The 13,928-nt window shown below is 48.2% G+C and overlaps 5 protein-coding genes across 5 annotated transcripts; 3 read left to right on the top strand and 2 right to left on the bottom strand.

Annotated features, from left to right (window-relative positions):
- Positions 1-74: 74 nt before the first annotated feature.
- On the bottom strand, positions 75-2,127 carry FSST1_000293 (heterokaryon incompatibility protein-domain-containing protein; the record flags this gene model as incomplete). The annotated part of the gene is made up of 2 exons (XM_083228973.1): positions 75-1,707; positions 1,766-2,127. 2 exons carry the CDS (start codon positions 2,125-2,127, stop codon positions 75-77), a joined length of 1,995 nt encoding a protein of 664 aa, XP_083090475.1.
- Positions 2,128-2,845: 718 nt separating this feature from the next.
- FSST1_000294 (uncharacterized protein) lies at positions 2,846-3,748 on the bottom strand (the record flags this gene model as incomplete). Its single annotated transcript, XM_083228983.1, has 3 exons — positions 2,846-2,903; positions 2,956-3,429; positions 3,480-3,748. 3 exons carry the CDS (start codon positions 3,746-3,748, stop codon positions 2,846-2,848), a joined length of 801 nt encoding a protein of 266 aa, XP_083090476.1.
- Positions 3,749-5,224: 1,476 nt separating this feature from the next.
- FSST1_000295 (uncharacterized protein) lies at positions 5,225-9,076 on the top strand (the record flags this gene model as incomplete). Its single annotated transcript, XM_083228994.1, has 1 exon — positions 5,225-9,076. One exon carries the CDS (start codon positions 5,225-5,227, stop codon positions 9,074-9,076), a length of 3,852 nt encoding a protein of 1,283 aa, XP_083090477.1.
- Positions 9,077-9,910: 834 nt separating this feature from the next.
- On the top strand, positions 9,911-11,206 carry FSST1_000296 (uncharacterized protein; the record flags this gene model as incomplete). The annotated part of the gene is made up of 1 exon (XM_083229005.1): positions 9,911-11,206. The coding sequence occupies one exon, from the start codon at positions 9,911-9,913 to the stop codon at positions 11,204-11,206; it is 1,296 nt and encodes a 431-aa protein (XP_083090478.1).
- Positions 11,207-12,921: 1,715 nt separating this feature from the next.
- FSST1_000297 (uncharacterized protein) lies at positions 12,922-13,755 on the top strand (the record flags this gene model as incomplete). Its single annotated transcript, XM_083229015.1, has 2 exons — positions 12,922-13,337; positions 13,395-13,755. 2 exons carry the CDS (start codon positions 12,922-12,924, stop codon positions 13,753-13,755), a joined length of 777 nt encoding a protein of 258 aa, XP_083090479.1.
- Between the last annotated feature and the right edge of the window lie 173 nt (positions 13,756-13,928).

The following is a 13,928-nucleotide window of genomic DNA, read 5'->3' on the forward strand; positions in this document are numbered from 1 at the left end:
TTTTATTTCTTAATTCCTATGAGAGACATCTTTGGGCCCAATAGCATAACAATCCATACCCCGTACTTATCTCCTTATACTAGTTTAACTTCAGTCTCCTCCACATTGTCGAACCAATCCATTTGATATAACTGAAATAGTCCTAAACGCTGGAACGTCCCATAGTCCCTTCGGCAAAGTATCAACCCCTCTTCAAGTGTAAGCTGCAAACACCAGACCTTTTCAGTACTCTCATTATCAAAATCGAACATCCCCAGCGCCACAAAACGCGACATATCTTTACTCGAGATTCCTTCATTGGACTCCTTGCGTCCGAGAAGAAATGGTCGTCGCACTTTGCTCGTTGGCCTCTTGTACTGATTGCGTAGGGAAGTGACGAAATCGCTGGACGGCGTTTTCGAGAGGACAATAGCTTCTTGGATCTGTCCCAATAGCTGCAACTCGCAAGATGGCATGTGTAGTTTATCAGCTCCGCAGTGGGTATCATCTGTCCAGAAGACGGGGTTTTGTTGTTTTGGCCTTACGAATGACTCTCCACTCTGACGTTTCGTTCCCATCCTCCGGAATTGTCGCAGTAGCAGAGGCATAATGCCGCCTTGGATGGAAGCCCAAGACCAGGAAGGAGCCCTGATGACCGGAGAGGGAGCGAACCTCGTGGGTGAAGGTCTAGTTGCTGGCCCGATGGCGTTAGTGACCTTATAACCAGGCCTCCACAGTAAACAACGAACAAGGTCGCACTCCCAGAGACCTGCAAGGTATCTTGACTCTAGAGCTTCGGAGATGGGCGCAGCAATGGAGGCAAGCGCAGCGAAAATATCATGAGGGTTCGACAACTGACGTTTAGAAAAGTCCACCAAGACTGTATCCCAGAACATAAGCAACCTATCTTTTTTCAGCTGTGAATTAGCATGAGCCTCGTTTAAAATGCCGTGGAGAGACATGATCATGTCTCGTTGGTAATTGTAATCCTCTGAGTAGCCAGAACTTCGACACATGAAGATAAGTTGCTCCTTGCCGAAAAACACAGTCCTACGGCTTAGCCTCTTCTCCTGACAACACCATCCACGAGTTTCAGTGACTCCATTATGCACAGACCTGAGCGAGCCAACAAGAACAGTTCCAAGTTCGCCATCCCCCAGGAGAAACTCGCAACAGGGTGCATGCTGTTTGTATTGATTGGCGATGAAGGAATTGCGAGCGTCGTCTGACCTCCCTGCCGTGATGGTAAGGGTCGCGTTGCCATAGACCCTAGCCATGAGCATTGATTCACACTCCCAATCATCCTTGTCGCCTTGAATGATGCACAAAGCATCAATCCAGATATATTGGATGCCGAGTTGTCGGGATAAGGCTATAGTATCGCGATGTGCGGCCACGAGCCGAGATTCATCGACACCCTTCGACATTTCATCCATTGTGTCGCGGTTAAGAGTAAAGGTGTCTGTAGCAGGTCCCCAACAGTAAGACAAGGCAAGGTAACTCTCCTTCATGCTGTAGCTGGTGATAACGAGTCGTGGACGCTGTACTTGGGAACCCACGTCGATGACCCTTGTTGGCATCTCGTACGTCCCCTTAAAACGGCAGGCTCGATGAGACTTCGTACATCTCTCGAGAAAACCCCGGATCAATGTTATGTAGGAGTCGGGTTCATTTTCGCTTGTGCAGATTCGTCCAGGTGTCCGTAAACCTGCTGAAGTTCCTTCTTTCCTATACAACTACTCAGCAAACCTTTCAACGGAAGTCCTTATTATGGGACAGATCCTACCCATAGACGGCTAGATTGATGTAGGCGAGGCCATGACTACTTTCCCTCACAGAAGTGAAAGGGTTATATCTCCCGCATGACACAATGATTCGCGGCTGTCTTGAAGTAGGACCGTTGTCCGTGAAATGGATGTAAATCCAGATACCTGGTTCGAACTTGGTTACGCCTTCTGGAACTTGACCGCCAAGGACAGATTCGATCTGAGAATCGGTCCACTCTCGTCGGAAGTCTGTCCAGCAAAGATGACAGAAATCGCAGCCATCTTCGGCGCTCCTTTTGAGCGACGCGAGGTTTGAGTGGAATTCCAGGTAGGAATGGTCCTGGCTGATAGTAAAAGCGCGGCAAAACGTGCAGCGAGGCATGGCAGGTGGGATTTTCTACGTGTAAGGGCTGTTCAATTCGTCAGAAGGCTCCTACGGTTTGGTATTCACATGTCCATGTCAGATTGTCGCTCAAAGAGGCTAGGAGATGCTTCATTCTCCGATTGGTCATCATTGCTGTTTCGTACATGTATTGCAGGCTTACAAAAGGTCTGCACGCAAAGTTACACAGAACTTCGTAATTGTAGATCACGGCCAGCCACCGCAGCCTTGTTATCTCTTCTCCCACCAAGTTCAGCTCGTTTCAGCTCAGCCAATATATACACCAAGGCAGGTCTGACTACATAATTACGAGAGCGACCAGAAAACAACACCCACACACTGATATACGAGAAAGACAATGCAGCCTATTTTAAGATTTTCCGCCGCATCCAAGAGGTAGTTTGGAACGGAAGGCTGATAAGAACTTCCGACAGCAATCGCAAAAAGGGCCACGGGAACTTGCTTGGGCTGGCGCCTCAAGATGCTTGAAATGGCGATGTTATGTTGATAGCATTATGGAAAGAATTAATGGAAAAAGTTTATAGTGATGTAGGATTGCGTGTCTCATTCCATATACAAGGAGGATGTATATGCTTTTTTGAGAGCTATTAGCCCTGAATAATGCATTATGAATTTCATTCAATTATTAGAGCACTTCATCCCAAGTGACAAACCCCTGATTACTCCCTTGCTAACATTGAACTTCGTGATTGTGCCTTTAGTCGTCCAGCTCCGCGTATGCAAGGCTGTTGTCCTTGAAACCCCAGTTACCACCCCTATGAACAAGTCAGTATAACACCACAAGAGGACACCAAAGGGAAAACGTACTCAGATTTTGACCCGTTCTTAAGCCAACAGTTGCCATTTTGTGTGCCCTCCGACGCAGATTGCATGAGTCTTGAGAAGATAATACTCTTACATCTCAATCCGGTGTCGTTCTCGTCGTCCTTTTGGTTCATGTTGCCGCAAGCTTCCATGCAGTCGTCGATGGTATAGGCAAAGAGAGCAAGGTAGTCAAAGACAACACCTCCTTCCTTCGCTCTTTCACCCTGTGGCACGTTCACGCCGCACCACCATTTGAACTCGTAACCATTGTTTGCCTTGTATCTTGTCTCGTCGTTCATCTTTTCGGGGCAGTCCAACTCCAGGGTCACCACTTTGGAGGGCGTCTTGGGGACATAGGGGGCTGTGTCGTTGTCGGATGTGCTGTTGTCGAAAGTTAGGCAAGACGTGGGTTCTGCCGTTGCGGAGGGGGCAGATGCAGATTCGGAATCTGCTGAATTATCCGTTGAACAATCACTACTGTATTGCTAGGTTAATAATTATCGTTGATGGTCTGGTGCACGACATACGATTTATTCGCCAGAGCAGCGCCCAGTCCTCCGCCTACACCAGCGCCGACAATAATGGCCGTCAATAAAGCGACGAGTCCAGCAAATGCCCATAGTCCTAGACCAAAAGGTGGTCTCTGTCCCTGGGGAGCTGGAGCTTCATATTCGGCGGGGACATAATATTGAACATTTTGGTTATATCCTGCTACCTCGGGAGCTTTGGCAGCTTGGTCATCATGAGTGTCCACCTGGAGACCATCACTATCCGGAAGATGTTGATGTTGACTCATCGTGACCGGATCCGCGACTCGAAACTCGATTAAAGATCGTCAAAAAAACAAACGCGAGATTGAAAGGATGCTGAGAAATGAAGAGAGAGGTCGGACAGGGACCACCAGCCAGAGCCAGGTAGCCATTGGGGGCACAGCTCTGCGCTTTTATAACGACGATCGTTGCAACATTAGGGCCGCTAAAAGTAATGAGCCTGGTTTCAAAAAAGGTATTGCAGGCTCTGATCTGTAAGCTGACCATTGGAAAGCCGCAAATCAAGGTGCATTTTGGACCCCATGCTGCCAGGCACCCCTGCGAAATTAAGAGCGGGTAATCGCGCAGTCGTTGATGTGACACCTCGAGTAAAGCTTGGTGTTCTGGGCAGGGGATGATGATTCAAAGAACTATTACAGAATTGATATTTTGTCTTTAGGAAGATCACTCTAAATCATCGACACGACGTTGTTGTTGTGAGTCGTTCACCATCCCGAGCATTCAGCCTTGTTGACCCCGTTGCACACGCTCGACGGCCAAATTGTGGCTCGAGCTCTAGCGTAGTATCAATGCGACATTTAAGGCTAGCCCTGTCTGCCTTGCCCTGGAACAGAATGTCGGTAGTTATTCGGTGACAACACGAATATGTACAGGGTAAATGCTGAATATTGGCAATTGAGGCACCCGATTGTTAAATCTTGGGTGCCACAAAGCTGAAAAGAACTGTGAGTTTAGAAAGGTAGTTTGAGGCTATGCTCGTCATTTGAATCAAGTTTCAATTCCGATCGTTGTTGCGTGGCATCGTATGATAGCATAAAACAGGAACGACCCTGGTTTCTTTCGAATCCTTCGTGCGAAACAATCGCGTAGCACAAAACTCTATCCGAATAGGTCGAACAGTAGCTAAAGGAATACGGTGGGTATGTCAGGGGTCGTTAACTGACGCCAAGGCATGCTAAGCAAGTGACAGACCGACTTGTCATATGGTGTTGAGGTTGGGATAAATAACCAAGTTACTGGACAAGGAATGTTGATATCGCGTTCCTTGTCCGGACTTGTTAGGAGGTAGCCAGCCGATGTAACTCGGAGATGTAGTGGCTTCGGGATCCGAGTTTCTTGAGCCATGCAGATTCAGGTGGAGAGGACAGCTGCCTGTCTGCCTGTGTAGGCTACTGGGTACTCTGTAGTCTTAGGTTATAAAAATAAGTAGTCTAAAAACTATAGCTTAAGGAGCATAAAATGACCTACTAATTTCGTCTCTTATGCTTCCAATGGTCAATCTTTCTAATACCCTCAGGGGCAGTTGGCTGCCAAGGTGGCCACGTGATTATCCTGGCATTGGACCCACATGAGCTCAACTCGGACTCGGCTTCACAAACACCAAAATCATATCGATACCAGGGCGACCGACATCGTATGCACGACAACCCATTGAATATGCCATTGACCGTCCATTGAGCCACTCCCAATGGCGTCCCGAGCGCCTCTAGACACCCGTAATCATGTATAACCGCGAATCTAGGATAATGCGCAAGCTTCTGGGCAAAGCTTCAACCGAGACCCCCGCAGGCGATACCACCAATCTCTCTATCACGAGCGCACCCGCCTCTACCATTGCCGCCTCGTTCCGACCGTCGAAATCCCAAGACGCCGTATACAAAGCAGGAGTCCCGATACTAGCCCTCGATGTATCCCCCGATCGAAGAGCCGCTGTCCTCGGTAGCGGTCACATCCTCAAAACAGTGATACTCGACGATCCTACAAACTTCAACTTCAACTTTCGCGAAGGGGTGGATCTGAGGGCTGTCATAACTGCTCAACCTACTGGTGTTAAGGGCAACCAAGCCGCTGATCAGCTTAGTATACGTGATGTCAAGTGGCATGGTACCTCGACAATATTCACAGCTTGCGCAAACGGGAAGATCTTCTCATACGATGTCGCTCGAGTCGGAACAGGTGCGGGGGAGCCATTGGAATATATACAAATGCAGGAGGACTCGCGGCAGGTCAATACACTAGATGTCAATCCGCATCTCAAGAGTTGGTTGCTTTCGGGAAGTCAGGATGGCATGACACGCGTCTTCGATACCTCCTCGCCCATCCAAGGCCGTGGTGGCATCACGTTTCGTCAACGCTTCGCACCGCTGAAATGCATCGATTCGGTTCGACAAGTCAAATGGTCTCCCAAGGTTGGGCATGAAATGGCCTGTTGCACTGAGGGCGGAGTAGTGCTCAAGTGGGATGTACGTCAACCAGCAAGGCCACTGCTGAGGATAAACGCGCATGAAAAGGCTTGCGCATCTATCGCATGGCATCCCGACGGTAACCATCTGATTAGTGCTGGTCGAGATACAAAGCTTCATGTCTGGGACCTGAGCAGTACAGCTGACAAACGGCAAAAGCCAAAGTGGTCTGTCACAACGCCTGCACCGATCTGGACTATCGCGTGGAGGCCAGGATTATGGTCGGCGACGGCGCAGAACAAACGTGTCGCACAAATAGCAGTTTCGTATGATGACAGCAGCTCGCGCCGTTATGGAACTTCAGCAGTACATGTTTGGGATCTAGCTCGACCAACCATGCCGTATAAAGAGATCGAGCGATTCGACATGTCACCAGCAGCCCTGCTATGGCAAGATCAGGATATGCTTTGGACCGTTGGACAAGACGGGCTGTTTACGCAAAGTGACGTCGCATACGCGCCCAAGGTCATCGATCGCCAATCCACGTCGTCTATGGCTTTCTCACCCAAAGGCGATGTGATGATGTTTCTTGACGAACGATCTCATCAAAGCCATCGACCTCGACCCCCAATCACACACCATGCCGAAATAGTACCACGTGGGCCTTATGGCTCAAGCCCAAACGCCCCGATGTTGAGCATTAGTCGTAGCGATTCTGAAGAGGATGTGGTGGGCAGCTTTCTCGGTCCCAGACGACGGTTAAGTCGTAGGAAAACAGGGAGATCAAACTTCAGCACGACACCACCATCTAGTTCCAGTCTTGCTGATGATAACAAGCCGTTCCTTGCGCTCGATCAAGCCATCAATGTTACTGGTATCTTCAAGAGCCAGCAAACAATGGCGTTCGGTCGTCTACCTGCAGTGAAGACGACACAGATGTACCGGTACCTCTCAGGATTGTACCTCGAGACGATTCAGCAAGAGCTGCCAGTTCAAGATGGCAAACCGTTGAACACAAGAGTTGCCATAATAATGGAACACTATGCCCGTGCAGCCGAGAGCGTTTGTCTGTTTCGATTGGCACAGACATGGCGTATCCTGGCTTACACGATTGGAATACTCCTCGATCGTCGTGCTCAATACCATCTTGACACACGACTTGGACGTTTCCATAGGGTCAGAATAGAAGAGAAAAAGGGAAGTGGATTGCTCAAACCCGTTGACTTTTACAATGGCAGTCGAACACCTGGCGACGAGACGCCCCGACGGGCTCCCCCAAAGGCTGGCCTTGGTGGCCGAAATCTCAGCTCCCGATCTCTCTTGGCCTTGGGCTTCGAGAGTACATCCAACGTAGCGACTCCGCTTGCGCGACCGGCCGATGCTGCGGATAACCAAGTTGGAAAGAAGCTGGCAGCCATCTCGGAACCTGATGAACTGAGTCTTGGGCCTGGCATAAACGACAGGTTCGAAGACACCCCCGAACGGCATCCGGACCCCGTCTCCGATGTCAGCCCTGAACCCCAAAGCTCACAAGAATCTAGCACTGAAGGATACGACTTTTATGGTGCTGAAGAAGTCTTGCTCAAGGCTGTCGACGTTCCACCTAAGAAGAAAGAGCCTCTATCGTTGGGATCCGCGAGCCCTCAAACCCCGAAAGTCACGCGTCATGATTCGGACGAAAGTTTTGTTCAGATGTTTTCTACTTCTGATGCGACCAAGCAACCACCATCAGCCTCTAAGAGTAGTGGTCAATGGAAGTCTAGTCTTGCGAGACATGCTTCAGATATGGACAAGGAATATCCGAGCCATATACGCGGCGAAGAGATTCATTCTTCACAAGACACACCTATATATTCGCCTAAACCGCGCAGCAAGGAGCCAGCAACCGACTCCCCAGATGAGCTATTTTTAATATCGCAGACCACCATGGGCACCGATGACTCGTACCCTCCGCAGAACTCGGAGCCTATCGAGTCTAAAGACATCTCCCCCGCAAAGACTGAGCTTCAATCACTTCCTGCCAAGGTGGAATCTCCACAACCACAAGTGCTGGTTTCAGCAAGTCATCCTGGTCGATCTGCTAGCCCTCTCAAGGACCTATTACCTGTTCACAAGGACCTTCGACCTCACATCGTAGAAACAGACTTCCTCCCCTGGGAAGATGATCCTTCATGGCCATTCCCGACCGTTACTTCAGGCGACTCACCTACAGTATCGCCTCTCGATCCTTACAACTCTATCGTAGAAGCCTTACATTACGAATCTTGTACTTCCGCCCTCAACGCGTCAGCAATTATCCTTCTACTCAAGCCTCTAGTGCCGGAATATGTCATCGACTACCACCAGGCGAGCGGCGTGTTGCGACAGCACCACTCGCGTTTGATGTCAATGGGTCTCTTTATTGAGGCATCGCTTTTACGCAACCTGTGTGTTCAAGGATGGCCGGAAGGTCTTGAGCAATGGGGCGAGAACTATACTGCTATCTTCACGCCAGCGCAGCAGAATGGAAAGGTCAGTTTCTTCTGCTCCACGTGTAGAAAGCCCCGAGAGCTTGACCCAAAGAATGGACCTGATGGAATCTGGACATGCGAGCGCTGTCGCTCTATAATGGCACCTTGTGCAGTTTGTGGCCACCGAGATCCGGCGCAAGCAGACTTCACCCCCGTTGAAGTTTCCACGGCAATGGCATCGTCGGGCTGTTTCCTCTCTGAGTGGTGGTACTGTCCCACCTGTGCTCATGGTGGTCACGCCTCTTGTCTCCAAGCATGGCACGCATCAATCGATGTACCCGACTCCAGCAATTCGGCCACATTTAGCGATGGCTGCTGTCCTATGGATGGGTGCGGTCACGCCTGTCTTCCAGGTCGCTACCGTAGCGAAACAACAACTGCCCGTGCTGACGAGATTGGTCGCGCGACAGTGGAGAAGACACGTGCGAGAGATGATCGGGCACCTAGTAGCAGCCGTCGCTCAAGCCCGCGTCCAGGAACAGACCGATCTGTAAAGAGTGATGGAAATGATATACCCCAGAGTAGAGCAGTTGGCATGGCGAGAGATGCATTAAACAACAAGACTAGTGGCGGAATCTTGAGTTCGAGTCCTGGTAGGGTTGTTGCTACGGGGGAGAGGGAGAGAAGAAAGAGTGTGAAATTTGCAGGTACAGATCGTTAGTGATGATTGTTGCATATTCGCGGACTGCTTTTCTGTTTCATTTACAAGATACCAATTCAATTGTCTATTATCCCTAGTTCATATTCTCAATGTTATGTGGCACAAGTGGTAATCCAAGGGCGATACCCCCGATTACTTCTCAATTCAACCCTGAGATTCTGGTAGATGTGAAAGTGATTCAAGACTATAGAAAACACATCTGCGACTTGAAGCTCCGGCAAGCCCTGGAGGATCACAAAACATTGACAGCTCCCAGCTTCCTGTTCTCATCTGCTTGATATCGATCACGATTATTGGAAATATTACTAGCTGATATCCGAAATCATTTAAGCCACCAGCCTCAGGGTATTAGAAAAATTAACCGCTGGAATCAAAAGAGACGAAAATAGTAAGGCACTTTATATTTCTTAGAGTATAGTTCTTAGACTATTAATTTTTATACCCTTAGACTTAGGTTTTTTATTACCCAGTAGACCAGCTCTGCCTAAAGCGCATTAATTCTAACGGAAGATGGCTCCGAATATTTCGGCAACACGCGCCGAGGTCATCAAGATACCAGACGATGTTATTGACTGGTGGCACCGCAAAAGAGATACAAAGTTTAGGAAATAGTATAAATATATAATTGAGGCACCATTGAATCTTTGAAAAGTAACTTGCAAATAATTAATTGTGATAAACATGTTGAAGTTGGATTGGCCTAAGGCAACCATTCCTTACCCCGAAATGGTGTAAGCAACAGATCCTTCTGCCAAGTGTTCGGTATAAATGAGCCGACAACTCGATGAATCTGTTCTTTCGTAACAATAATTTCATCTACTTCTTTCAACAAAAATGTCAACATCAAACTTGTCACAAATTGTGGATCAGCATCGGCCTGATTTACAGCCTCTGGAAGAACTGTACAAGCATCTCCACAGAAACCCAGAGCTATCAAATCAGGAAGTCGAGACGGCAGCGACTATCGCCGAAAGACTTAAATCAATTGGCCCCAAAGATTTAGCCATCAAGCCTTATATTGGTGGCCATGGTCTAGCAGCTATTCTCCGTAATGGCGATGGTCCTACCGTTCTTCTGAGAGCAGATATCGATGCTCTTCCGGTTGAGGAGACAACTGGTTTGGAGTATGCGAGCACCAAGCGAATGATTCACGCTGCTAGCGGAACAGAGAAACCCGTTATGCACGCATGTGGTCATGATATGCATATCGTGACTCTGCTAGGAGCCGCAGCGACATTGTTCTCATCGAGCGACTCTTGGTCTGGAACGCTAGTGCTTGCATTCCAGCCAGCAGAAGAGCGAGGTACCGGCGCGCAAGCTATGGTGGATGACGGGCTATACACAAAACATGAAGTGCCTATTCCCGATTTTGTTCTTGGAGCACATGTGAGACCTCTCCGCACAGGCACAATTGGTACACGCAGAGGGCTAGTTGCAACAAGCGCAGACAACTTTAAAGTCACTATCCATGGCAAGGGCTCGCATGCGAGTATGCCTCACACAGCCGTGGACCCAATTGCTATCTCAGCCAACGCAATTCTCAAATTACAAACTCTTGTGAGTCGAGAAGTTGATCCAGCAGAGTCAAGCGTCGTCACCGTCACAAGTGTTCACGCAGGAGACGCTGAGAATGTAATCGCCGACTCAGCAGTTCTCGGCGTCGACACAAGATCTACCACCACTGCAACGCGCGAGCGTCTTTTGAAGCGCATCCGAACAGTCATCGAAGCAGAATGTTCATGCGCCAACGTTCTCAAAAGTCCTGAATTCGAACAAACGCGCGCTTTCCCTCTAACGATAAATGATGTTTCTGTTACCCAAAGAGTTGAAGAGTCATTTGCGGCACATTTTGGTGAGGGATCAGGACAATATGATAGGGATATGCCCAAGTTGGCGTTTAGTGAAGACTTTTCGATCTTGGCAACTGCTGTTGACAAGCCTTATTGTTTCTTTACATACGGATGTGTAGGCGAGGAGGCGTGGGATAAGGCTGAGAAGGAGGGAACTGTTGCTCAGAGTATTGCTGCGAACCATTCTTCCAAGTTTGCTCCAGTGATTCATCCCACGCTCAAGACTGGTTTGGATGGATATGCACTTGGTGCTCTGACGTTTCTAGCCAAGGGACGATAGAAGGAGCAGTAGATAGGCAATAAAGAAATCTAGTTGAATAATTATTTAGCTTTTAATGGTCCATTTTTTAAAAACATGTGTCACATTTTGCCCTTTCTATTCGTGAACTTGCTGTTGGTCGGGGTGCTGATGGTCGATCGTCGTTTTGTATACACAGTACTCTTCCAAAATAGCACATTTGTCTCACATCCAATGACATCGGTGAGATGGCCGAGTTGGTTATGGCGCCAGGTTAAGGTTAACCTTAACACCAATTTCCTGGTGGAGCAATCCTCCTGGGTTCGAGTCCCAGTCTCATCAGATCTTTTCTTTTGTCTCATAGACGTAATATCTTTTTCTATTATTACTTTTGATCTCAGCAATCCTGTCACCCCTCTATTGCCTCGATGCTATGTGCTTTTTTGGTCCCTGTACCCTGTATCAATTGAGCAGTTGACCATTCGGAGGGGAGAAAACAGCCTTACTTGCTCACTTCACGACGCTTATATGCTTACTACGTCGCGAAGACGGTAGAATGATTTGAGAGATTGATTCAGATATTTACCATGTCAAGTTAGACCGACCACCTGCTCTTTTGTCAAGCTCTTTCCCCAAGTTATGGCCAACCTATCTTTCGGGTCTCCCAGCCATTTGGTCAGCCCCTGTACCGGCATGAATTTAGCAGTATTGCTCTAACCCAACCGCTACTGTGCCAACCAAAGAGCAACTCTTTAATTAAACACAATCAACCACAACCCCTGGTTTTCCATCATCAAACCCATCGACAACACAATTTTTCAACATGCCATCACTGGCAAACTCACGTCCCAGCATGGCCTCTAGTCTTCGAGGACCTGATAGAGCTGAGCGTGACTGCACGCGCTGTCTCCTTCGGAAACAAACATGTGACAGGAAACTCCCACATTGTACGCGATGCATAGCCTAGTAAGGATTTGATTACTCACATTCAATGACATAAATATGCTGATTTCTACCAGTGATCCGACTAGGCAGACTCATTGTCAATTCGTCCCAATCCCAACATACTCTGTCACTCGAGCTCCGCAACAACGAGGGCCTTTCTTACAATTCTCAAACAAACAATGGAGAATGACGGACCAGGGACGCGAACAGCTGGGAAAATTACTATTGTCTGATGTAGACCTCTTTAACAAGGTGCCAGATGGTATGAAGACATTTGTCGAGACCTTGTTATCCGATTGCGGCCGTACTATCGATGAATTGCTGAAGGACAACATCTTCACGTGGTTTCCAATCGTGGAATCCTGTTACATGGATACATATGCCTCTTCACACATAGATTCGTCTTTCTATCCCAGAGACCCAGACAGGTTTTTACCCTTGCTCCACATGGCGATACTTCTGGTCACTTCGCCGCCTGCAGAGGTGATAGACGTTGATGGAATGATAGAAAGCCCTGTGGTGCAAACGGATTTGTACAAAGCCATCAAGGCCTTGTGTGCTGTTATCTCAGGACATCACAGGGCACATATTCATCTCGTTCAGACTCTAGGATTGATTGCCCTTTATGAGTTTGGAAATGGCTCTTTCGAACAGGCTCACATCACGCTCACCTCGGCCCTGGCCATGGCAACTCTGGCCCGAGAATGTTTAAGGAATATTGAACCAGGACTCACCTGGAAATTATGTCTGATGACTCTTGATAGGTGGGGAAAACGGGCAGATTTGAAGTTTCTTGACTGACCTATCTTAGAATGATTGCTTTGTCTACACATAGCAGATACTGCAGCAGCCTCCCTGATGAGTACCCCAGCCAACTGCCACTCACTTGTGTCAAAAGCCACCCTTTAAGTAGGGATGTTGAAATGTTGACGCACAACTACAACTACCCTCAATTTCAACGTTACTCTGAGGATACTATCCAAAGAATACTGGCAATGAATGAAGGTGTAGTGAGAGCCGGTCGAATTTTGCAGCAACACAATGGGAAACAAGACAACCCGATTTACGATCGCGAATACGATATCGATTTGGGCACTGGGACGAATGAACTTTATAGTGAGAGAAAGGCCGAAGTGGAGAAAGATAAGCGGGCCATAGTGGATGATAACGGCAACCCAAAAGCTCCCGAATACTGGTCAGGACATGATCCTCAAGTTTTGTCTTTAAGGTCTGCTGTCGAATTCTGTACCCTAGACTGCCCACCCAACTGACATTTGCTTTCTAGTGCCATGCTTGTCAACGATTTCTACGAAGGAAGGCCGGAATTCGGACAACTCAGTTTCCCACGTTCGCGTGGAAAACGTGGTAAAGACTGGCGTGGGAAATGCGAAGATGTTGCCCTGGATGCTTGTACAGCGCTCATCACCATGTTGAAAACGAAGGAAGTCGACATTAAGCAACTTTCCATGGTTAGTATGTTTTGCATTATGCACAACTTGACTATCATAGTCAAAGACCCAGCTTCGGATTTTGCTGTCGAAAAGGCCAAGGAATTTGAGCCGGTGATGGAGGAGTTTGCTGAGAGATGGCCTTTTGCACGTAAGTTGGACATATTTAATGAGAGGAAGCGTTCTAATGTTGTTTGAGAGGTCTATTCACATCATCTGACAAGATTTATTATCAAGACCGAGCATCAGCACGGAGTTGATTATGAACCTCCAGGTAGCTTTACGGGGGTAGATAACTTGCCACTATTTATCTGAGAGACAAAATAATGTTGTTATTTTATGCTACTTCGGACCTGCTCGGTCATTTATCT

The sequence above is a fragment of the Fusarium sambucinum genome, chromosome IV (genome assembly GCF_050947815.1).
Source record: "Fusarium sambucinum isolate potato_lamoka chromosome IV, whole genome shotgun sequence".
Lineage (NCBI taxonomy): Eukaryota > Fungi > Ascomycota > Sordariomycetes > Hypocreales > Nectriaceae > Fusarium > Fusarium sambucinum.